Source organism: Macaca fascicularis, chromosome 1 (genome assembly GCF_037993035.2).
Source record: "Macaca fascicularis isolate 582-1 chromosome 1, T2T-MFA8v1.1".
Classification (NCBI taxonomy): domain Eukaryota; kingdom Metazoa; phylum Chordata; class Mammalia; order Primates; family Cercopithecidae; genus Macaca; species Macaca fascicularis.
The window spans coordinates 84145612-84168929 of NC_088375.1; the positions used below are offsets into that span (position 1 = coordinate 84145612).

Consider the following 23318-nt stretch of genomic DNA (forward strand, 5'->3'; position numbering starts at 1 on the left):
AGGCTGATATACAGCTGACCCTCAGATAACACAGGTTTGAATGGTGCAGGTCCACTTACATTACTTACATGCAGATTTTTAAAAAATTAATTTTTGTAACGGCCCACCAGATCGTATACATGCACTTTTTCAAAAGTCACACTGGTGTGCCTGCTTCTCCTGCCTTCCCTTCCATCTCCTCTACCTCTTCTGCCTCTGCCACCCGAGACAGCAAAACCAGCCCCTCCACTTCCTCCTCCTCCTCAGCCTACTCAACGTGAAGATGACAAGGATGAAAACCTTTATGATCTATTCCCACTTAATGAATAGTGAATATGTTGTCTTTACCTTATGATTTTCTTAATAACATTTCCTTTTCTCTAGCTTACTTTATGTAAGGATACAGTATATAATGCATATATAAGATATGTGCTCATCTACTATTTAGGTTATCAGTAAAGTTCCTGGTCAACAGTAGGCTATTAGTAGTTAAGTTTTGGGGGAGTCAAAAGCTGTATGTGGATTTTTGACTGCTGGCGGGGGTTGCATCCCTAACCTCCACGTTGTTTGAAGGTCAACTGTATTTGACTACATCAAAATTTAAATTTTCTGTACTATAGTAACATGAGAAACAAATAATTTTGTTAACATTAATAGCCAATTAACACACAAAAAGATGCTTAATTCCACTAGTAGCCTTAGAAATACAAAATAAAACAATGACATTTATATTTCACCTATCAGACTGCTAACAATTTAAAGATCTTCTAACACTAGGATTGAAGAGAGTGATCTATATTTACTGATACTATAGAGTGAAAAGCAGAATGTTACATAGTATAAAATTTATTTAAAAATGTCTGCCCTTGGCCAGGCGTGGTGGCTCAGGCCTGTAATCCCTGCACTTTGGGAGGCCAAGGCGGGCAGATCACTTGAGGTCAGGAGTTTGAGACCAGCCTGGCCAACATGGTGAAACCCTATCTCTACTAAAAATACACAAAATTAGCTGGGCGTGGTGGTGCGTGCCTGTAATCCCAGCTACTTGGGAGGCTGAGGCAGGAGAATCGCTTGAACCCAGAAGGTGGAGGTTGCAGTAAGCCAAGATTACACGACTGCTCTCCAGCCTAAGCAACAGAGCAAGACTCCATCTCAAAAAAAAAAAAAGGTCCCCTCCTCAAAAAAACCCAAAAGTATATATTGTTTAGGTATTTATACATAGAAAATAAATACAAAGAAAGAAAAACATACATCAAACTCAATAATGGAAAATTTTTAAGAAAAGTACATTCATTTTATACATACGCACACACAATTAAAATTATTATTATTATTTTTTGAGATGGAGTCTTGCTGTGTCGCCCAGGCTGGGGTGCAGTGGCACAATTTCGGCTTACTGCAACCTCCACCTCCAAGGTTCAAGTGATTCTCCTGCCTCAGCCTCCTGAGTAGCTGGGGTTACAGGTGCGGGCTACTGCGCCAGAATAATTTTTGTATTTTTACTAGAGGCGGAGTTTTACCATGTTGGCCAGGCTGATCTCGAACTCCTGGCCTCAAGTGATCCACCCACCTCAGCCTCCCAAAGTGCTAGGATTACAAGCATAAGCCACCGTGCCTGGCCTAAAAATAACTTTTGGAGGCTGAGGCGGGTGGATCACTTGAGGCCAGGAGTTAAAGTAACAGCCTGGCCAACATGGTGAAACCCCGTCTCTACCAAAAATACAAAAAACTAGCCGGGCATAGTGGCGCATGCCTGTAATCCCAGCTACTCGGGAGACTGAGGCAGGAGAATCGCTTGAACCTGGGAGGCAGAGGTTGCAGTGAGCCGAGATCGTGCCTCTCCACTCCAGCCTGGGTGACAAAGCGAGACTCCGTCTCAAAAAGTAAATACATAAATAAAATAAAAACAAGTCAAAAATATGACATTCAATTAGGCCTGCATGAATAAGGTGAGGCATTTGAACCATTAGAAATAACTAATACATTCTGATAAAAAAACCAGGTATGATCACAAAGTAATGAAAGATTTTCTTGTGTGGCTTACAGGTTCATGTTGAAGGCAGTCTGTAAACATATAAGCTTATAGGGGACAAGATGGAAAATACTAGATTTAGCAGTTCAAGATCAAGGGTATGGATTTATTTGACTAGTCCTCTACAGATGTTCGTTTAAGCATTTACAATTTTTTTGCTATTACAAACAATGCTGTGATGAACATCCTTGTATGCACATCTTCGGAATGGTACTCTAAAAGTAAAATTTCTGGCCCATCATTATGGCCAAGCTGCCTTCCGAAAAGACTTCAATTAACTTATATTCCCACCTAGAGTGTATAAATGTGCTCACTTCTTCACCCATTCGCTAATGCTTTATTTGGAACATTTACAAATCTGATGGGAAGACTAGTAATATTTAGTCTGAATAAGAATAGAAGATGGTAGAAATGTAGGTTGTCTTCAAATAATTTACTTTTTTCTTTTGTTTTACATGCACAGATTGTGTAATGATCAAGTCAAGAGTATTTGGGTATTACCTTGAGAAACAAGGGAGCTTGCAATGTACCTTAATACTACTAACAATAAAGTTGGAGATATAACCAGATGATAATTTTGAAGGGGATTACATATCCATATATCCGTTTTGTTTTAGAGTTTCTTCACGGTCCATTAGTCACATCACTCTATTTTGTAACATGTTAGCTATCTCTCAACTCTACCTTTTTTTTTTTTGAGATGGAATCTCACTCTGTCACCCAGGTTGGAGTGCAGTGGCGTGATCTCAGCTCACTGTAACCTCCACCTCCTGGGTTCAAGTGATTCTTCTGCTTCAGTCTCCCGAGTAGCTAGGATTATAGGCGTGTGCCAACACGCCTGGCTACTTTTTGTATTTTTAGTAGAGACAAGGTTTCACCATGTTGGCCAGGCTGGTCTCCAACTCCTAACCTCAAGTGATCTGCCCACCTCAGCCTCCCAAAGTGCTGGGATTACAGGCATGAGCCACCATGCCCAGCTATTTTGTACATTTTTATGTATACTGTATATGAAAACCCTTTGTACATTTTTAAGTGATTCATTACAATATTGAACACAAAAGATGTAGAGACTCTAATACTCTCAAAAAAAAATTCTCTGTAGGAGATACTGAGTATTTAATAATTTTGATTAACTAGTTGAGTCTGTAAAAGTATACATGTATCCCCAAGAAGAGGCTTGATCAAATGCTTAGTTATGATTTATGTTACCCTATGTCTTCGGTAACCCCCAATTCCCATTTGAAAAGATAATCCCCATCTGAAAGACAAATACCTCATATTCTTACTCATGTGGGAGCTAAAAAAACATGAATTCATGGAGATAGAGTAGAATGATAGATAACAGAGAGTGGGAGGGAGAGTATTACCCAAAATACTCTGACTTGATCATTACACAATCTATGTATGTAAATACTCAAGGTAATACCATTATCTCTATATGACTAAAATATTTAAAATCCTATTTTGAAATATACATTTTTGCTAACTATAGTCACTCTAGTCTGCTATCAAACATTAGAACTTACTTATTCTATTTGAAACTATTCAACAACCTCTCTTCATTTCCTCCTCATACCCTCTGGTTTCTATCACTCTACTCTCCATCTCCATGACTTCAAGTTTTTTTTTAGTTCTCACATGAGTAAGAATATGAGGTATTTGTTTTTCTTTGCCTGGGTTATTGTACTTAAAATAACAACCTCCAGTTTCATCCAGGTTGCTGCAAATGACAGGATTTCATTATTTCTTATGGCGGAATAGTATTCTATTTCTTGATCCATTTATCCATTGATGGACACTTAGGCTGATTGCACTTCTTTGCTATTGTAAATAGTGCTATTATAAACATGTGAATACAGGCATCCCTTTGATATACCGATTTTCTTTTCCTTTGGATAGACACCCAGTACTGGGACTGCTGGATCGTATGGTGGTTCTTAGTTGAGAAATCTCCATATGTTGTACATAGTGATTGTACTAATTTGTATTCCCACCAACAGTATGTAAGAGGTCCCTTTTCTCCACATCCTTGCCAGCATCAGTTATTTTTTGCCTTTTTAATAACAGCCATCCTAACTGGGATAAGATGATATCTCATTGTGGCTTTGATTTGCATTTTCCTGATGATGAGTGATGTTGAGCATTTTTTCACACACTTGGCCATCTGTATGTCTTCTTTTGAGAACTGTCTATTCATGTCCTTGCTCACTTTTTATGGATTTACTATTACTTTTATTGTTATTTTACTTGTATATTCTGGATATCAGTCCCTTGTTGCATGAATAGTTGATACTTTCTCCCATTCAACTGGCTGTCTCTTCACTCTGTTGTTTTCTTTAATGTGCAGATTTTTAAGTTTAAAATAGGACCATTTGTCTATTTTTGTTTTAGTTGACAGTGCTTTTGAGGTCTTAGTCTTAAAATCTTTGCCTGAACCAATGTCCTGAAGGGTTTTCCTTATGTTCTATTCTATTATGGTTGTAGCTTCAGATTTTTTGTTTAAGCCTTTAATCCCTCTTGAGTTTTGCATATGAGATAGGGATCCAGTTTCATTCTTCTTCATATGGATTTCTGATTTTCCCAGCACCATTTATTGAAGAGGGTATCTTCCTCAACACATGTATGTTCTTGGCACCTCTGTCAAAAATCAGTTAGCTAAACATAAGTAGATTTATTTCTATGTTCTCTACTCTCTTCTGTTGGTCTATGTGTCTATTTTCATACCAGTATCATGCTGTTTTGGTTACTATAACTTTGTAATATAATTTGAAGTCAGATAGTGTGATGTTTCCGGATTTGTTCTTTTTGCTCAGAATTGATTTGGCTATTCTGGCTCTTTTTTGTTTCAAAATGAATTTTAGGATTGTTTTTTCTATTTCTGTAAAAATAACATTGGTATTTTGATAGAGATTTAATGGAATCTGTATATTGCTTTGGGCACTATGGTCATTTTAACGATAGTCTTCCAATCCGTGAGCATGAGATGTCTTTCCATTTATTTGTGTTATGGTCATTTTAATGATATTAATTCTTCTAATCCGTGACCATGAAATGTCTTTCCATTTGTTTGTGTCCTCTTCAATTTATTTCATCAGTGCGTTTCCTTGTAGAGATCTTTCACCTCCTTGGTTAAACTGATTCCTAGGTATTTAATTTTCTGGCCAGGGGTGGTGCCTCACACCTGTAATCCTAGCACTTTGGGAGGCTGAGGTGGGTGGATCACCTGAGGTCAGGAGTTTGAGACCTGCCTGACCAACATGGAGAAACCCCATCTCTACTAAAAATACAAAAATTAGCCAGGCATGGTGGCACATACCTGTAATCCCAGCTACTCAGGAGGCTGAGGCAGGAGAATCGCTTGAACCCAGGAGGCGGAGGTTGCAGTGAGCCGAGATCACGCCACTGCACTCCAGCAGCCTGGGCAACAAAAGCGAAACTCCGTCTCAAAAAAAAAAAAAAAAAAAAAAAAAAAAAAAAAAAAAAAATTTCTTTGTAGCTACTGTAAATGAAATTGCCTTCTTGATTTTTTGGCTACTTCATTACTGGTGTGTAGAAATGCTACTGATTTTTGTATGTTGATTTTTGTATCCAGCAACTTTACTGAATTTGCTTATCAGCTCTAAGAGTTTTTTGGTGCAGTCTTATGGTTTTACTAAATGTAAGATCATGTCATCTGCAAAGAGGGACAATTTGACTTCCTCTTTTCCAATTTCGATGGCTTTTCTTTCTTTCCCTTGCCTGATTGCTCTGGCTATGACTTCCATTACTTTGTTGAATAAGAGTGGTCAAAGCAGGTTCCAGTTCTTACAGGAAAGGCTTTCAACTTTTCCCCATTCGGTATTTAGCTGTGGGTTTGTTATCTATGGCTTTTATTATTTTGGGGTGTGTTCCTTCTATGCCTAGTTTACTGACAGTTGCTTTTTTTTTTTAATCACAAAGGAATGTTGGATTTTATCAAATGCTTTTTCTGCATCTATTGGGATAATCATGTGGTTGTTGTCCTTCATTCTGTTGATGTGATGTACATGTTTATTGATTTACTTATGTTAAATCATCCTTGGATCCCTAGTATAGATCCCTCTTGATAATGGTATACTATCTTTGTTATGAGATGTTGAATTCAGTTTGCTACTGTTTTATTAAGGATTTCTGTGTCTATGTTCATGAGTGACATTGGACTAGTTTTTTTAGTTGTGTCCGTATCTGGTTTGGTATCAGGGTAATGCTGGCCTTGCAGAATGAGTTGGGAAGAATTCTCTCCTCTTCAATATTTTGGAATAGCTTAAGGATGACTGGTATTAGTTTTTTACATATCTGGTAGAATTTGGCCTGTATTCATGTGGTCCTGGGCTTTTCTTTGTTGGGGGGCTATTTTTATTACTACCTCAATCTCACAAATTGTTAATGGTCTGTTCAGGTTTTCTATTTCCTTCTGATTTAATCTTGATAGGCTGTTTGTGTCCAGGACTTCATCCATTCTCTCTAGGTTTTCCAGTTTGTTAGCATATAGTTATTCATAACAGTCTCTGATGATATTCGGTCTTTCAGTGGTACCAGTTGTAATGTCTTTTTTTCATTTCTGATTTTAGTTCTTTTCTTGGCTAGTATAGCTAGCAGTTTATACATTTTGTTTATTTTTTCAAAGAACCAACTTTTCATTGATCCTCTGTTTTATTTTGTTTAGTCTCTATTTTGTTTAGTTCTGCTCTGATCTTTGTTATGTTTTTCCTTCTGATAATTCTGGGTTTGGCTTGTTCTTGCTTTTCTGGTTCCTTGAGGTGCATTACTGGATTGTCTACTGGAAATTTCGACTTTTTGGATATAGGCATTTATTGCTATAAACTTCCCTCTGAGTATTGATTTTGTTTTATTCCACAGGTATTGGTATGTTGTATTACCATTTTAAGATTTTTTTTAAATTTTCCATCATAATTTCTTCATGACTTAATGGTTGTTCAGGAGCATGTTGCTTAACTTCCATGTATTTGTATAGTTTCCAAAGTTCCTCTCAGTATTGTTTTCTAGTTTTATTCTATTGTGGTCTCAGAAGATACTGGATATGATTTTGATTTTTAAAAAAATTTGTTGAGACTTGTTTTGTGCCTTAACATAGGGTCTATCCTGGAGAATATTCCATGTTTTGATAAGAATGTACATTCTGTAGTTGTTGGATAAAATGTTCTGTAAATGACTGTTAGATCCATATGGTCTAAAGTTCAGTTTAAACTCAATATATACATATATATTTTTCTGAGACAAGAGTCTTGCTTTGTCACCCAGGCTGGAGTGCCGTGGTGCAATCTCGGCTCACTGCAATCTCTGTCTCCTGGATTCAAGCGATTCTTCTGCCTCAGCCTCCCGAGCAGGTGGGACTACAGGCATGCGTCACCACGCCCAGCTAATTTTTTTTTTTTGTATTTTTAGTAGAGATGGGGTTTCACCATATTGGCCAGCCTGGTCTTGAACTCCTGACCTCGTGATCCACCCGCCTTGGCCTCCCAAAGTGCTGGGATTATAGGCGTGAGCCACTGCGCCTGGCCAAAATCCAGTATTTCTCATTAATTTTCTGTCTAGATGATCTGTTTAATGCTGAGTGGGGTGTTGAAGTTTCCCACTATTATTGCATTGGAGTTTATTATTATTATTATTATTATTTTCTCTTTCCCCATCATGAAATAGCTCTCTCTTTAGATCTAGTAATATGTGCTCCGTGAATCTGGGTGCTACAATGTTGGGTGCACATATATTTAGAATTGCTATATACTCTGGCTGGATTGATTCCTTTATCACTACATTATATAATGACCTTGTATTTTAAAAAAACTGTTACTGACTTAAAGTTTGTTTTATCTGGTATAAAGTGTAGCCACTTCTGATTTCCATTTACATGGAATATCTTTTTTCATTCCTTTACTTTCAATCTATATGTGTCTATACAGATAAAGTGCATTTCTTTTTTTTTTTTTTTTTTTTTTTTTTGAGATGGAGTCTCGCTCTGTCGCCCAGGCTGGAGTGCAGTGGTGTGATCTCGGCTCACTGCAAGCTCTGCCTCCCGGGTTCATGCTATTCTCCTGCCTCAGCCTCCCCAGTAGCTGGGACTACAGGTGCACACCGCCACACTCAGCTAATTTTTTGTATTTTTAGTAGAGACGGGATTTCACTGTGTTAGCCAGGATGGTCTTGATCTCCTGACCTCGTGATCCACCCGCCTCGGTCTCCCAAAGTGCTGGGATTACAGGCGTGAGCCACCACGCCCGGCCAAAGTGCATTTCTTATAAGCAGCATATACTTGGGTCATGTTTGTTTTGAATACATTCAGCCAGTTTATACAAGGAGAGAATTTAATCCATTTACATTTAAGGTTATTGATTTGGGTGTTTTTGTTCCTATCATATTGTTATTTGCTGGTTGTTCTATATATTCTTTATTTCTTCTCTTAATGTTTGTCATTTTGGTCTGGTTGTTTTCTGTAGTGGTACCATTTGAGTCCTGCGTGCTTGCTTTACCAGTGTTTTATACTTCCATGTGTTTTCATGATGGTAAACACTTTCAGGTTTAGGATGCTCTTGAGCATTTCTTGTATGGTCAGTCTAGTGGTGATGAATTCCCTCAGCTTTTGCTTGTTTGGGAAAGGCTTTACTTCTTCATTTAAGAAGCATTAGTTTCTTTCAGCACTCTAGATATATTATTATCCCATTCTCTCCAGGCCTGTAAGGTTTCTGCTGAGTGATCTACTCTTAGTCTGATGGGGATTCTTTACAGGTAACTAGATGCTTTTATCTTGCTATTTTTGGAATTCCCTCGTCTTTGACTTTAGACAGTGTGACTATAATGTGATGTGAAGTTCTTTTTGATTATATCTATTTGGAGATCTCAGAGCTTTCTGTATCTGGATGTGTAAATCTATTGCTAGACTTGGGATGTTTTCCTCTATTATTTCATTAAATAGGTTTCCTAATCCTCTTGTTCTCTCTTCACCCTCTGGGACCCTAATAATTTGAATATTTGGTCACGTTATGGTGTCCCATATGTCATGAAGGTTTTGTTCACCTTTTTGTTTTTTTTTTCCGTTAGCCTGAATAGGTTATTTCGAAAGACTTGTCTTCAAGTTCCAAGATTCTTTCTTCTGCTGGATCTAGTCTATTGTTGAAGCGTTCTTTCTTCTTTTTTTTTGAGACGGAGTTTCGCTCTGTCACCAGGCTGAAGTGCAGTGGTGCGATCTCTGCTCACTGCAACCTCTGCCTCCCGGGTTCAAGTGATTCTCCTGCCTCAGCCTCCTGAGCAGCTGGAACTACAGACTCATGCCACCATGCCCAGCTAATTTTTGTATTTTCTAAGTAGAGATGGGGTTTCACCACATTGACCAGGATGGTCTCGATTTTTTGACCTCATGATCTGCCCACCTCGGCCTCCCAAAGTGCTGGGATTACAGGCGTGAGCCACCACGCCCGGCGAAGCTTTCTAATATATTTTGTATTTCATTTAATGAATACTTCAGTTCCAGAATTTGTTTGTTTGGTTCTTAAAAAGTATATCTTTATGGTGAATTTATCATTCACATCCTGAACTGCTTTTCTAGTTCCTTTGTATTGTTTTTCAGAATTCTCTTCTCTCTCACTGAGCTTCTTTAGAATCAGTAATTTGATTTTTTTTCAGGATTTCAAGAATGTCTTTTTGATTGGAATCTGTTGCTGGAGAATTATTGTGTTTCTTTGGAGGTGTCATATTTCCTTGTTTTTAAATGTTTCTTGTCCTTAAGTTGATATCTGTGCATCTGGGTATAACAGTTGCTTCTTCCAAGTTTTTTGAATTTGTTTTTTTTTTCTTCTTTTAGAGTTGAAATCTTCCTCTATCACCCAGGCTGGAGTGCAGGGGCACAATTACAGCTCACTGCAGCCCAAACTCTTGGGCTTGAGTGATCCTCCCACCTCAGCCTTCCAAGTAGCTAGGACTATAGGCATGAACCACCATGCTTGGCTAATGGTTTTTTTGAGAAGGAGTCTTGCTCTGTCACCCAGGCTGGAGTGCAGTGGTGCGATCTCGGCTCACTGCAAGCTCCGCCTCCCAGGTTCACGCCATTCTCCTGCCTCAGCCTCCAGAGTAGCTGGGACTACAGGCGCCCGCCACCATGCCCGGCTAATGTTTTGTATTTTTTTTTAGTAGAGACGGGGTTTCACCGTGTTAGCCAGGATGGTCTTGATCTCCTGACCTCGTGATCCGCCCATCTCGGCCTCCCAAAGTGCTGGGATTACAGGCTTGAGACACCACGCCCCGCCAGCTAATTTTTAAAAAAATCATTTTTATAGGCCAGGTGTGGTGGCTTACAACTGTAATCCCAGCACTTTGGGAGGCTGAGGTGGGCTAATCGCCTGAAGTTGGGAGTTCAGGACCTGCCTCACCAACATGGAGAAACCCTGTCTCCACTAAAAAAATACAAAATTAGCCAGGCATGGTGGTGCATGCCTGTAACCCCAGCTACTTGGGAGGCTGAGGCAGGAGAATCGCTTGAACCCGGGAGGCGGACATTGCAGTGAGCCAAGATTGCACCATTGCACTCCAGCCTAGGCAACAAGAGTGAAATTCTGGCTCAAAAGAAAAAAAAATCATTTTTATAGAGACGGGGTGTCACTGTGTTACTTAGGCTGGTATTAAACTCTTGGTCTCAGGCAATCCTCCTGCCTTGGCCTCCCAAACTGTTGGGATTACAGGCATGAGTCACTGCACCTGGCTGAAATTGCTTTTGTAGGGGAGGACTTTTTCCTGAATATGTATCTATGGTATTGGTTGGGTGGGATACTTTGGCTTGATTTTGGATGCATGCAGCAGTGTAGTCTATTTCTTTGACTGTAAACAGCATTAATGGTATCTATGGCTTCCTCAGTAGTTCAGGGTAGAGTTATTTGTGGATGCTCTGGTGAAGTTTTGCAGAGGACTGGGATGCCATGTAGGTCGGTCTTTGGGCCCCAATGGTGGCAGTGGTGGGCTAAGCATGCCTGTCCTTGGATTCCAAGGTGGTGTATGCTGGCACTGATGTTAAGAGGTCCAGGCACGCCAATTCTTGTGGTTCCAGGTGGCTTACTGGATGCTGGTAGGGTAGTGGCAGCAGTGGGCTGGGTGGGTGGGCAGAATTTTGGGCCCTGAGGCAGCCAGTGTCACATGAACAATGACAATGACAGTGGCAAGATGACCTTCTAGGTCCCCAAGGACCCAGTAATGCTGGTGTTGGCAGTGGCTGTGATGGGCTGGGTGGGCCAGTCTCCAGGTGTGCAGGTGGCATGTGCAGGTAGGTGCCAGCTGTGGTGGTAGTGGCTGGGGGGTAGGCCCAAACTCAGGCCCCTGGGAGGAGTGTTCAGGTACAAGTGGTGGTATACTGGGCTGGGCAATAGCCTGGCTGTTGGACTGTGTACTCTGGCACAAGGGGCAGGGGGACCGAAGCTGGGCTGAGCAGTCTTGTTCTCAGGCTCCCTGATGGTAAGGGCAGGTGCAACCAGTGGCAGGCAGGGGTGGGGCAATTCCCCAGGCCACCAGTGGAATGCTTGGGTGGGGAGCTGCCCTGCCACACTGGGGAGGGAGGCATTGCCTTCAATGGTGGGCAGCCTAGGCCAGTGGGTGCAGAACACGCATGCCGCTTGTACTTCAGCCCCTGCTGCCATAGCCAGTGACTCACATGTGCTTCAGTCCCTGGTGCAGTAGCCCATGGTCAAATGCACGTAAACCCTAGGGGTAGCAGCCATTCTTCTCTTGCATCTCAGCTGTGGTGCCACTAGGTTCTGGGATAGTGCACAGTCTGTTGGGGCTGGGCTCTAAAATGGCACCTTGTTGTAGCTGCTTAGGTCTTAGGGAGCATGTGAGACGCAGTGCAAGCTTCCTCTCTGGAGCAGTGCTGTTGCACAAGATCCCGAAAGCTCTGTGTGTTAGTTTCAGGACCCATGAGAGTCAAGGGCTCTCCTGTGGCTACGATTGCAGGAGCTGACAGTGGGAATGAGGACTTCTGAGGGTCTCTTGTTTACACTTTCCCTGTATTGGGGAGTCTCTCTTGGCTCTCATCTGATCCCAGCCTAGCAGGCTGTCTCACTTTCTTCTTCCTTGCTTTAAATATTTCCTGTCACTTTTCTGCTGAATTCCAGTATTCTCTTTTGGATGATCTATTTGAAGTGTGATTATCTACTTACTATTTTGCTTCTTAGTGGAGGAGTTGAGTACAAAAATGCCTATAGTCAGTCATCTTGAAGCCTCCCATCATATTCTCCAAATATCTTAATAGTTACCACATGGAAGATGTAGCAGACTTATTAAAACTGTTTCAGAAAGTGAAACTAGGATTAATGAAGGAAAGCTACTGAGTCAACATTAAGAGTAAACAGTGAGTTAGGTCACTTTCTTCTTTAGCTTTGGGAAATTTTCTTCTATCATTGTTTTGATAACTCCCCTCCCCTCTATTTTCTCTGCTCCATTTGTGGGTACCCTATTGGCTGAATGTTGGACAATGGAATTGGTACTCTCTGTTTCTTAATTTTTCTCTCAGATTTTCCATTTCTGGCTTTCAATAGTATGTTCTGAGAGAGCTCAACCTTTTCTTCTTAATCTTCTCTTGAAGATAATTTTAATTTTTTTTGGAACAGAAAATACATTTGCATGGTTTAAAATTCAAAAATTAGGTCTCCCCCTAATGCCACTTACTTATTCTCTTCTCTTTAGAAGTAATCAGTATAAAAAAAAAAAAAAGAAGTAATCAGTATTACCAGTTTCTTAAGCATCTTTCCAGAGATAGTCTATTTACACACAACAAAAAAGGCACATATTTCCTCCTGAATCCACCCTTCCTTTTCCAAATGAATGGGAATGTATCATAAACATGCTCAGCACTTTCATCTTCTCACTTGAAATCTTCAGGTTTGTTCAAGTGAGCTTCCCTGTTACAGGGTGTTACACTGTATAAATATATTACACATGTAACCAGTTCCTTATTATGTTTTATTTTTAAAATTTATTTTAAAAACTATATATATTTTTTGAGACGGAGTCTCGCTCTGTCACCCAAGCTGAAGTGCAGTGGCATGATCACGGCTTACTGCAACCTCTGCCTCCCGGATTCAAGCAATTCTCCTGCCTCAGCCTTCTGGGTAGCTGGGATTACAGGTGCACGCCACCACGCCTGGCTAATTTTTGTATTTTTAGTAGAGATGGGGTTTCACCATGTTGGCCTGACCTCGTGATCCACCCACCTCAGCCTCCCAAAGTGCCAGGATTACACGCATAAGCCACCGCGCCAAGCCAAAAAACTATTATTATTATTATTTTTAGAGATAGGATATTGCTCTATCGCCCAAGCTAGAGTACAGTGGTACGATCACAGCTCACTGCAACCTCAAACTCCTGGGCTCAAGCAATCCTCCTGCTTCGGTCTCCTGAGTAGCTGAGACTACAAGCATCCGCAACTGTGCTTGGCTAATTTCCTAAACATTTTTGTAGAGACAGGGTCTCACTATGTTGCCCAGGCTGGTCTTGAACTCCTGGCCTCAGGCAATCTTCCTACCTTAATCTCCCAAATTAGCTCCTTCTCGATGAACGTTCAGATTGTTTTTAACCTTCAGATCTTGCAAACATGCTGCAATGAACATGTAGTCATTTTGGACAAAGGCAAACATATGTGTGGAAGTTTCCAGGAGTGCTACTGCTAAATCAAAAGACTTGAGCATTTTAAATCTTGACAGATATTGCCGAAGCACCTGTAGGGGCCAGAGGGACTTCCCCTTCACCTTCTGAAGGCTCACTGAAAATCACTGACAAAAGAGAGACTAATAGGAAAAAAGGCATACACATTTATTTGGTTATAACTTTATGTGACGCCAGAGTCTTCAGAATGAAAAATACAAAATACACTGTCAATTTTTGTGCTTAGGTTCACAAAGCATATGGACAGTGGTATGGAAATATGATTGGACACAGGAGGCTAAGGCACAAGTATTGCTTGAGCCCAGGAGGTGGAGGCTGCAGTGAGCTGAGGTTGCACCACTGCACTCCAGCCTAGGCAACAGAGCAAGACTCTGTCTCCAAAAAAAGAAAAGAAAAGAACAAAAAAGAAATATGATTGGACAAACAGGGTATGATCTAATGCTAACAAAGTAGGGAAATCCAAGTAAGGCCTGTCTAGATTTCTCTTGGCCTCTCTCTGCAGCAATCCTTCCTATGGGTATGAGGCAGAATCCTGTCTGGAATGGGGGTCTTATGACCTATAGTCAAAGTAGGTCAAATAATTTCTTTATGACCAATTTTTACACACAAAGGTGACGGGCAAGCTGGAGTAATAGTCTCAGATTTTATATAAGGCTGGCTTCTGGGAAAAGGAGTTCTGGTTTCTATGACCTGCTTTGGGGAAGAGGGATTCTGGTTTCTACAGTTAGCCTCAGAAGAAAATGAGAGATCAAAGATAGGTGGGCAAAAAAAGGTCAGAGAGAGCTGCTCCTGAGGCCTTCATTTCGGGGTATCATTTTCTGAGACCCTGTACACCCTTCATAAAAAATGTACTAATTTATGTGTAAGAATGCCTACTTATCCACATCCTCACCAATACAGTGTTCTGTTAAAGTTTCTTAGTTCTGCCAGTCGCATACTTTTTTTTTTTCCAAGAAACAGGGTCGCATTCTGTCACCCAGAATGGAGTTCAGTGATATCATTCTAGCTCACCACAGCCTCAAACTTCTGGGCTCAAGCAATGCTCCCCCATCAGTCTCCTGAGTAGCTGGGACTATACCATGCCTGGCTAATTTTTCTAAAAAATATTATTTTTTTTTTGTTTTTTTTTTTGAGACAGAGTCTTGCTCTGTTGCCCAGGCTGGAGTGCAGTGGCATGGAGTGCAGTGGCAACCTCTGCTTCCTGGGTTAAAGTGATTCTCTTGCCTCAGCCTCCTGCATAGCTGGGATTACAGGCATGTGCCACCATGCCCAGCTAATTTTTGTATTTTTAGTAGAAACAGGGTTTGGCCATGTTGGCCAGGCTAGTCTCAAACTCCTGGCCTCAAGCAATCCAATGGCATGAACCATTATACCCAGCCCCAATTAAACATTTTTATTGTTCCATTTCCCATCTACTTCCCCCTAACTAGCTAGATATTCATCTTTTACTATAATTTTAATAGGTTCCTTAGATTAAAATGTCATCCATCTTTGATTTATCTAGGCCTATATGTATATACACCCCTACCCTGACCAACAGGCAATTATAGTGTATTTTAATTCTCTCTATACTTTAAGTGCCACAAGAATTATTTAATGTGTCACTTAGATTAATCCACATATTTACCCTTTTTGTTTCTTCATTCCCTGAATCTTCATGTTTCTTTTACAAACTTCAAGTTTTTTCTTCTATTTAAACAAAAACTTTAGTATTTCCTTTAATGTAGATATTCTGGTAAGAAAGTCCATAAATTTGTCTACAACTGTCCTTGTATTAACTTTATCCTTGAAGGCATTTTCACTGGTTATGGAAATTTAGGTTGGCAGTTATTTTGTTTCAGCCCTGTGAAGATGTCATTCCATTATCTTCTGTCTCCTGTTGTTTTTGTGGAGATGGGAGCTCTCAGACAAATTGTTGGTTGCTCGTTTGTACATACTTCTCACTCCCATCCTGCCCTGGGTACTCTAACATTTTTTCACTTTGTGTTTAGTTTCAGCAGTTTTAAGATAATGTGTCTAGGCTGGGTGCGGTGGCTCAAGCCTGTAATCCCAGCACTTTGGGAGGCCGAGACGGGCAGATCACGAGGTCAGGAGATCGAGACCATCCTGGATAACAAGGTGAGACCCCGTCTCTACTAAAAAAATACAAAAAAACTAGCCAGGCGAGGTGGCGGGCGCCTGTAGTCCCAGCTACTCGGGAGGCTGAGGCAGGAGAATGGCGTGAACCCGGGAGGCGGAGCTTGCAGTGAGCTGAGATCCGGCCACTGCACTCCAGCCTGGGCCACAGAGCCAGACTCTTGTCTCAAAAAAAAAAAAAAAAAAAAGATAATGTGTCTAGGCTGGGTGGGTGTGGTGGCTCACACCTGTAATCCCAGCACTTTGGGAGCTGAGGAGGGCGGATCACGAGGTCAGGAGATTGAGACCATCCTGGCCAATACGGTGAAACCCCGTTTCTACTAAAACAAAACAAAAAACAAACAAAAAATTAGCCAGGGGAGGTGATGGGCACCTGTAGTCCCAGCTACTCCGGAGGCTGAGGCAGGAGAATGGTGTGAACCCAGGAGGCAGAGCTTGTAGTGAGCCGAGATCGCGCCACTGCACTGCAGCCTGGGCGACAGAGTGAGGCTCTGTCTCCAAAAAAAAAAAAAAAAGATAATGTGTCTAAAAGTCACTATCTTTTTATTTATCTCATTGGGGTTGATAAGAATCTATCTGTGGTTTGTTGTTTTTTGACAGTTTTGTAATGCCTTTAGTCATTATCTTTTAAAATACTGCTTTTGTTCCATTCTTTCTTTTTCCTTCTGCTATTTCATTACACATTAGACCTTCCTCACTGTATCCCCTATTTGTCGTCTCTTCTCTTCTATATTTTCCACTCATTTTTATCTTCATGTTTCATTCGGGATATTTTCTTCTGATCTATTTTAAATTATTAGCTCTCTCTTTAGTTGTTTCTAATCTGCTGTGGTTGTATCCACCAACTGGGTTAATTCTGATTGCTAGAGTTTATAGTTTTCTTTTTTTTTTTTTTTTTTTTTTTTTTTGAGACGGAGTCTTGCTGTGTCGCCCAGGCTGGAGTGCAGTGGCCGGATCTCAGCTCACTGCAAGCTCCGCCTCCCGGGTTTTTACGCCATTCTCCTGCCTCAGCCTCCCGAGTAGCTGGGACTACAGGCGCCCACCACCTCGCCCGGCTAGTTTTTTGTATTTTTTTAGTAGAGACGGGGTTTCACCGTGTTAGCCAGGATGGTCTCGAACTCCTGACGTCGTGATCCGCCCATCTCGGCCTCCCAAAGTGCTGGGATTACAGGCTTGAGCCACCGCGCCCGGCCAAGAGTTTATAGTTTTCATTTGGTCTTTTTTATTGTTGTTTCCAGTTCTCTTCTAAAATTCTCAATTTTGTCTCATCTCTTTTAACAAATTAAGCATTTAAAATATATTTCTAAAAACTACATTGTCTGGAGTCTGCCTATTGTCTACAGTTTATTTTCTTTTTTCCTTAGGATTACTGTGTCTCCTATTGTGTCTTGAATTTAAATTGAGTGTTAGATACTATATATACAAATTTATAGAAATAATTTGAGGCCTATAAAAATGCTATATTCCTCCAAAGAGGACTTAAAAGTTTGCCAACTTCCCCCAACCCTCGGTGGGTCTCTGGACTCTAATTTTGGCCTCCAACCCCTATAAGCCTTTCAAGAATGCCACTTAGCTTCTCAGCTACCTTTTCTGGAACTTGCAGAAGCCCCCAAGGAAAAAGCAACCCTGAATATCAGGTTCCCCCTTACTTCTTTCCTTCTTTTCCCAGATCCTATAATTCCTTAATGCCTTGTTGTTTATTTTCTTTCTTTCTTTTTTTTTTTTTTTTTTGAGACAGAGTCTTGGTCTGCTGCCCGGGCTGGAGTACAGTGGCACGGTCTTGACTCAGTGCAACCTCTGCTTCCTGGGTTCAAGCGACTCTCCTGCCTCAGCCTCCCAAGTAGCTGGGGATGCATGCTATCACACCCAGCTAATTTTTTAATTTTCAGTAGAGACAGGGTTTTGTCGTGTTGGCCAGGCTTGTCTTGAACTCGTGACCTCAAGTGATCCACTTGCCTCGGCTTCCCAAAGTGCTGGGATTACAGGTATGAGCCACTGGACCCGGCCTCCTCAATGCCTTGTTAATGCTCCAGTGTCTTCAAGCAGGTTATTTTAATATTTTATTCCAGAGGAAACAGCTATTCACAGCAGGAAGGTTAATCCAAATTACCCAGTCTACCCTTACCAAAAGCAGAAAAAAACCTTAACTTTCCCCAAATAGTACATTCAAATTCTTTAGAGAAGTGCTTCTTTCTCTCCTTTTAACTTGAGTAAATGCCACATTTGAGTTCTGTCACTGAGATGAAGGGGAACAAGGAGAAAGACCTTGAATTAATTGCCTTTTAAAATACTAATCTCACTTCTGCACTTCATCATATTTGCCAACTCTGGATCTAGGGCCTCTTGTAGCCATGGTTTCTGTTTCATCTAAAAACATGCCAGAAAAAATTTTGAAATCTCATAGACATTGTTAAGCAGACTGCTTCATTTTTTTTCTGTTTACTTCTTTTTGTACTTCATATTCTATGTGCAATTATAAAGGATATGAAAAAAATATGTTCAGCCTACCTCTTAAACTAAGTTTCATTAAATCTTTCATTTTACTTTCTAAAATTTATCCTACAGATAGACACAAACAAATGCACAAAAATATTCACACTATATTAATAAAGTGATGGAAATAACTCAAATATCTGTTAATAGGAAGTTGTTTAAACTATGGTACAATACAGTCATATATATCATAATTTAATTCCATTCTGCATGAAAATAATTTTTAGTATACGCACAGAAAAAGAAATCCATATGGTAAACACATAAACAAACATATTTATAACATATGCTAACTTAATACTATTTATGGAGAACGCATTATAAAGAACTACAGTTTGACTGATTAAATCATTTCATAATATTTGAATTTTTATATGGAAACTATTTTTACATAAATAAAACAAATAATAAAACATATCAAGCCAATTAGATTACTTCTACAGAGTTCTCATATGCTAAGAAGTCAAGCCAACATCAAAACGGTCTCTGTGAATACAAATTCATTTTACACTGAAGGCTGCATCTTCTTGGTTTGCAAAACAACCCGAAATAGGTCGCTATTTGAAAGTAGATAAGATTAACTGGGCAAAGGCAAGCCCAGTGCTTTAAAGCATGGAACTTAGAAGAAAACAGTCCTAACTAGTGATATTAAAGGGAAATACTTCATTTATACATAAAGATAGAAAAGATGATAAAGCGACCAGAGAAAAATAGAAGTGGGGTGGAGGAGCACTGAAAAGGCATAGAATATAAAGGGCAGAAGTAGAACTGATGGAAACCAAGATAAGAATGAGTCCAGTAGTAAAGAAGCATGCACATACATTTCTGTGTTTAAGATATGTAATGGCGGCCGGGCGCGGTGGCTCAAGCCTGTAATCCCAGCACTTTGGGAGGCCGAGACGGGCGGATCACGAGGTCAGGAGATCGAGACCATCCTGGCTAACACCGTGAAACCCCGTCTCTACTAAAAATACAAAAAAAAAAAAAAACTAGCCGGGCGAGGTGGCGGGCGCCTGTAGTCTCAGCTACTCCGGAGGCTGAGGCAGGAGAATGGCCTAAACCCGGGAGGCGGAGCTTGCAGTGAGCTGAGATCCGGCCACTGCACTCCAGCCCCGGCTACAGAGCAAGACTCCGTCTCAAAAAAAAAAAAAAAAAAAAAAAAAAAAGATATGTAATGGCAATACGCTATAGCTAATCTTTTTCACTTCTGGATGGCTTGTGTATCTGACAATACTAATTTCATATTATGCTTAAACGAGTTAAACTCGGAAATAAGCCCAAGTTTTAATATCTGTACTGCTAAAGAGAGCAGATGATCTTACGCTGAAATCACCCGACATTTGTGGTCTTAAAAATTCAGTACTTTTCAAATAAAAAAATTCTATAATCCTAAAAGAGAACTGTTCCTTATTCACTTAGGTATCTACTTTTGCAGCTGTAGATACCTAACTGTATCCACACCTATACCCTTACAACATTTCATTCCAGAGATTCCCAGTGCTACTACTCCCATTCTTGCACTTACAACAGACACTGATAATTAGTCACAGCACTTTGCCCCCTGAGCACAGTCACTGAGCCCTCCCTTTCAGACTTCTATACAGTCATTTTCAATAAACTGGAGATGGTACATGAGATAAAACCTATTTGCCATCCTACATACCCTTAAGCAAGATGTGAATTTCATTACAATTCAAAGACTTTCCTAGTGAATAGTGTCTACATAAACAGCTTTTTAAAAAAACTCTGGGCCGGGTGCTGTGGCTGGCTGGGCGCTGTGGCTCACACCTGTAATCCCAGCACTTGGGAGGCCGAGGTGGGTGGACCACCTGAGGTCAGGAGTTTGAGACCAGCCTGGCCAACATGGCAAAACCCTGTCTCTACTAAAAATACAAAAATTTGCTCGTTGTGATGGTGTGTGCCTGTAATCCTAGCTACTTGGGAGGCTGAGGCAGGAGAATCACTTGAACCCAGGTGGCGGAGGCTGCAGTGAGTCGAGATTGTGCCACTGTACTCCAGCCTGGGAGACAAGAGCAAAACTCCATCTCAGAAAAAAAAAAAAAGACTTCTGGTAATTATCTTATAAATAAAATTGGCTCTCATTTTTTGAACTCATTAGATTATTAGGATATAAATGTTGTCAAGATAACCTAAAGATGACAACACAGATATTTCCTGACTTACTTATTCTGAAACATTTTTTATAACCTGTCATTACAACTTCCTTGGTCACAGGTATCTGTCTGAGCAATTCCAGACTCATGTAAACTGTTCAAAGAACCTAATATACTCATTAATCCTATTCGACTGTACAGTCAATGGCATAATGAGGTCTGGGGCAATGCATTGCCAGTTTACTTAGCATATGTTCAGTATAACAAGAGATAGTGATAGCAATGAATATTTACTTTTTTATGTATGTATGTATGTATTTATTCCTGTATTCATTCATTTACTGAGATAGGGTCTTGTTATCACCCAGGCTAGAGTGTAGGGGTAGAATCATAGCTCACTGCAGTCTCTGACTCTAGACTCAAGCAATCCCTTTGCTTCAGCCTCCCAAGAAGGTGGACTACAGGTGTGAACAACCTCATGCAAATGAGGATTTAAAAATAGTATTTATCTGAATGTTTCCTCCCATAGATATTTTTAAATCAATAGATATAGATGGTCTCACCATTTTAAAATTAGACAAGCAAATGAAGGAAAAAAAAGAGAAACAAATTCTTACCAGTTTTTCTGCGTCTGTGTTCATTTCCCTTAATTTCTTGATATGTTCCTTTTTAATCATGAGAATTTTTGATAATCGGGTCTGCAAAAAAAGAAGAAATATTTTAGAATAAACAGAGGCATTTAGGTATATTGGTTAGACATTAAATTTCCAATTTTTTAGTAAGATATTTTAGCAATAGATTTTAGTGTTTCAACACATACATACATACATACATATATATATATCATAGCATTTTTTTTTTTCTGAGATAGAGTCTCACTCTGTCACCCAGGCTGGAGGGCAGTGGCACAGTCTTGGCTCACTGCAACCTCTGCCTCCCAGTTCAAGCAATTCTCGCCTCAGCCTCCCGAGCAGCAGGGATTACAGGCACACACAACCACACCTGGCTAATTTTTGTATTTTTTTTTTTGAGATGGACTCTTGCTCTATTGCCCAGGCTGGAATGCAATGGCGTGATCTCAGCTCACTGCAACCTCCGCCTCCCAGGCTCAAGCAATTCTCCTGCCTCAGCCTCCCGAGTAGCTGGGATTACAGACACCCACCAACATGCCCGACGAATTTTTGTATTTTTAATAGAGACAAGGTTTTGCCATGTTGGCCAGGCTGGTCTTGAACTCCTGACCTCAGATGATCCACTCACCTTGGCCTCTCAAAGTGCTGGGATTACAGGTGTGAACCAGGGCACCCGGCCATTTTTGTATTTTTAGTAGAGACCGGGTTTCACCATGTTGGCCAGGCTGGTCTCGAACTCCTGACCTCCAGTGATCTGCCCACCTTGGCTTCCCAAAGTGCTGGGATTACAGACATGAGTCACCACACTCAGCCTCATAGCACTGTATTTTATATATCTGATTAAACTGACAAGCAAATACTTTTTAAAAATCCATTGTAATGAGGACATGTCAAAAGGACTAAGGAGTCAATTTGAACAAGCTTGTTCACTGGTCCAAAATAGGGAAATTTGTAGACCAGTAAGAATAATAACGGTAACAAACTAAAGCCAAATGTTAAAATCCATGAGTTTACAATGATACTTAGGAAGAATAAATGACAGAGTGAGAGCCATTTTGAAATCTTATTGAATGAATGGATCTAAGCATTGATAATCAATGGCAGCTAATGTTAAAAAATAAATAGGTCAGAGATACAGTGGCTCACACCTGTAATCCCAGTACATTGGGAGGCCAAGGCGGGAAGACCACTTGAGCCCAAGAGTTTGTGACCAGCCTCAGCTTCCCAAGTAGCTGGGATCGTGAGTCCAGGAGTTTGAGATCTTATCTCCACAAAAAATAAACAAAATTAGCCGGGTTTAGTGGTTTACATCTGTAGTCCCAGTTACTCAGGAGGCTGAGGTGGGAAAACTTCTTGAGCCTGGGAGGTGGAGGATGCAGTGAGCTGAAATCATGCCACTGGACTCCAGCCTGGGCAACAGAGCAAGACCCCATCTCAAAATAAATAAATAAATAAATAAATAAATAAATAAATAAATAAATAAATGCCTCCTATCAAAAGAACACAAAACCACCTGTAAAAGTAGTCACATGAAAACAAACAGCCAATCAAAAAACCTAAATCCAATCAAACCTCTAGATATAATTTTCAATTTACATAAAATACAAAGAACAAGTTAAATAATCCCACAAGGATTTAGTCAGAAAAGCTGAGACTATGGGAGACTGTATGGATCCAGTTTCTTCAATAAGCTGAATGGAGAAAAAAGGCACTCAACATTTAAAAAACAACTGAAAAATCTGAATACCAACTGGATATTTGATATTGACATTTAAGTTTTTATAGATGTAATAGATAGTGTAGTTATGTTTCTTAAAAAAAAGAAATCCGCCTGTAATGGGGTTTCACCATGTTGGCCAGATTGGTCTCAAACTCCTGACCTCAGGTGATCCACCTGCCTTGGCCTCCCAAAGTGCTGGGATTACAGGCATGAGCCACCACGCCCAGCCCTTATTATTTATTTCTAAGAGATAACCCTTTTTTGGCCAGGCATGGTGGCTTATGCCTGTATGTAATCCCAGCACTTTGGGAGGCTGAGGCTGATGGATCACCTGAGGTCAGGAGTTCAAGACCAGCCTGGCCAAGATGGTAAAACCTCATCTCTACTAAAAATACAAAAATTAGGCAGGCATGGTGGCTCGAGCCTGTAGTCCCAGATACTCGGGAGCCTGAGGCATGAGGGTTGCTTGAACCTGGGAGGTGAAGCCGAGATCACATGACTGCTGCGTTCTAGCCTGGGCAACAGAGCAAGACTCTGTC

At 40.5% G+C, this 23318-nt stretch overlaps 1 protein-coding gene across 5 annotated transcripts in view; it reads right to left on the reverse strand.

Moving 5' to 3' along the window:
• The window catches only part of LIN9 (lin-9 DREAM MuvB core complex component), an 88801-nt gene that overhangs the window by 10985 nt on the left and 54498 nt on the right, over positions 1-23318 (reverse strand). For all 5 annotated transcript variants that reach the window (XM_045397820.2, XM_065542721.1, XM_045397814.2 and 2 more), the window contains one exon: positions 21045-21125. In XM_045397820.2, coding sequence (XP_045253755.1) covers positions 21045-21125 — 81 coding nt within the window. The remainder of the gene's footprint in view (positions 1-21044; positions 21126-23318) is intronic.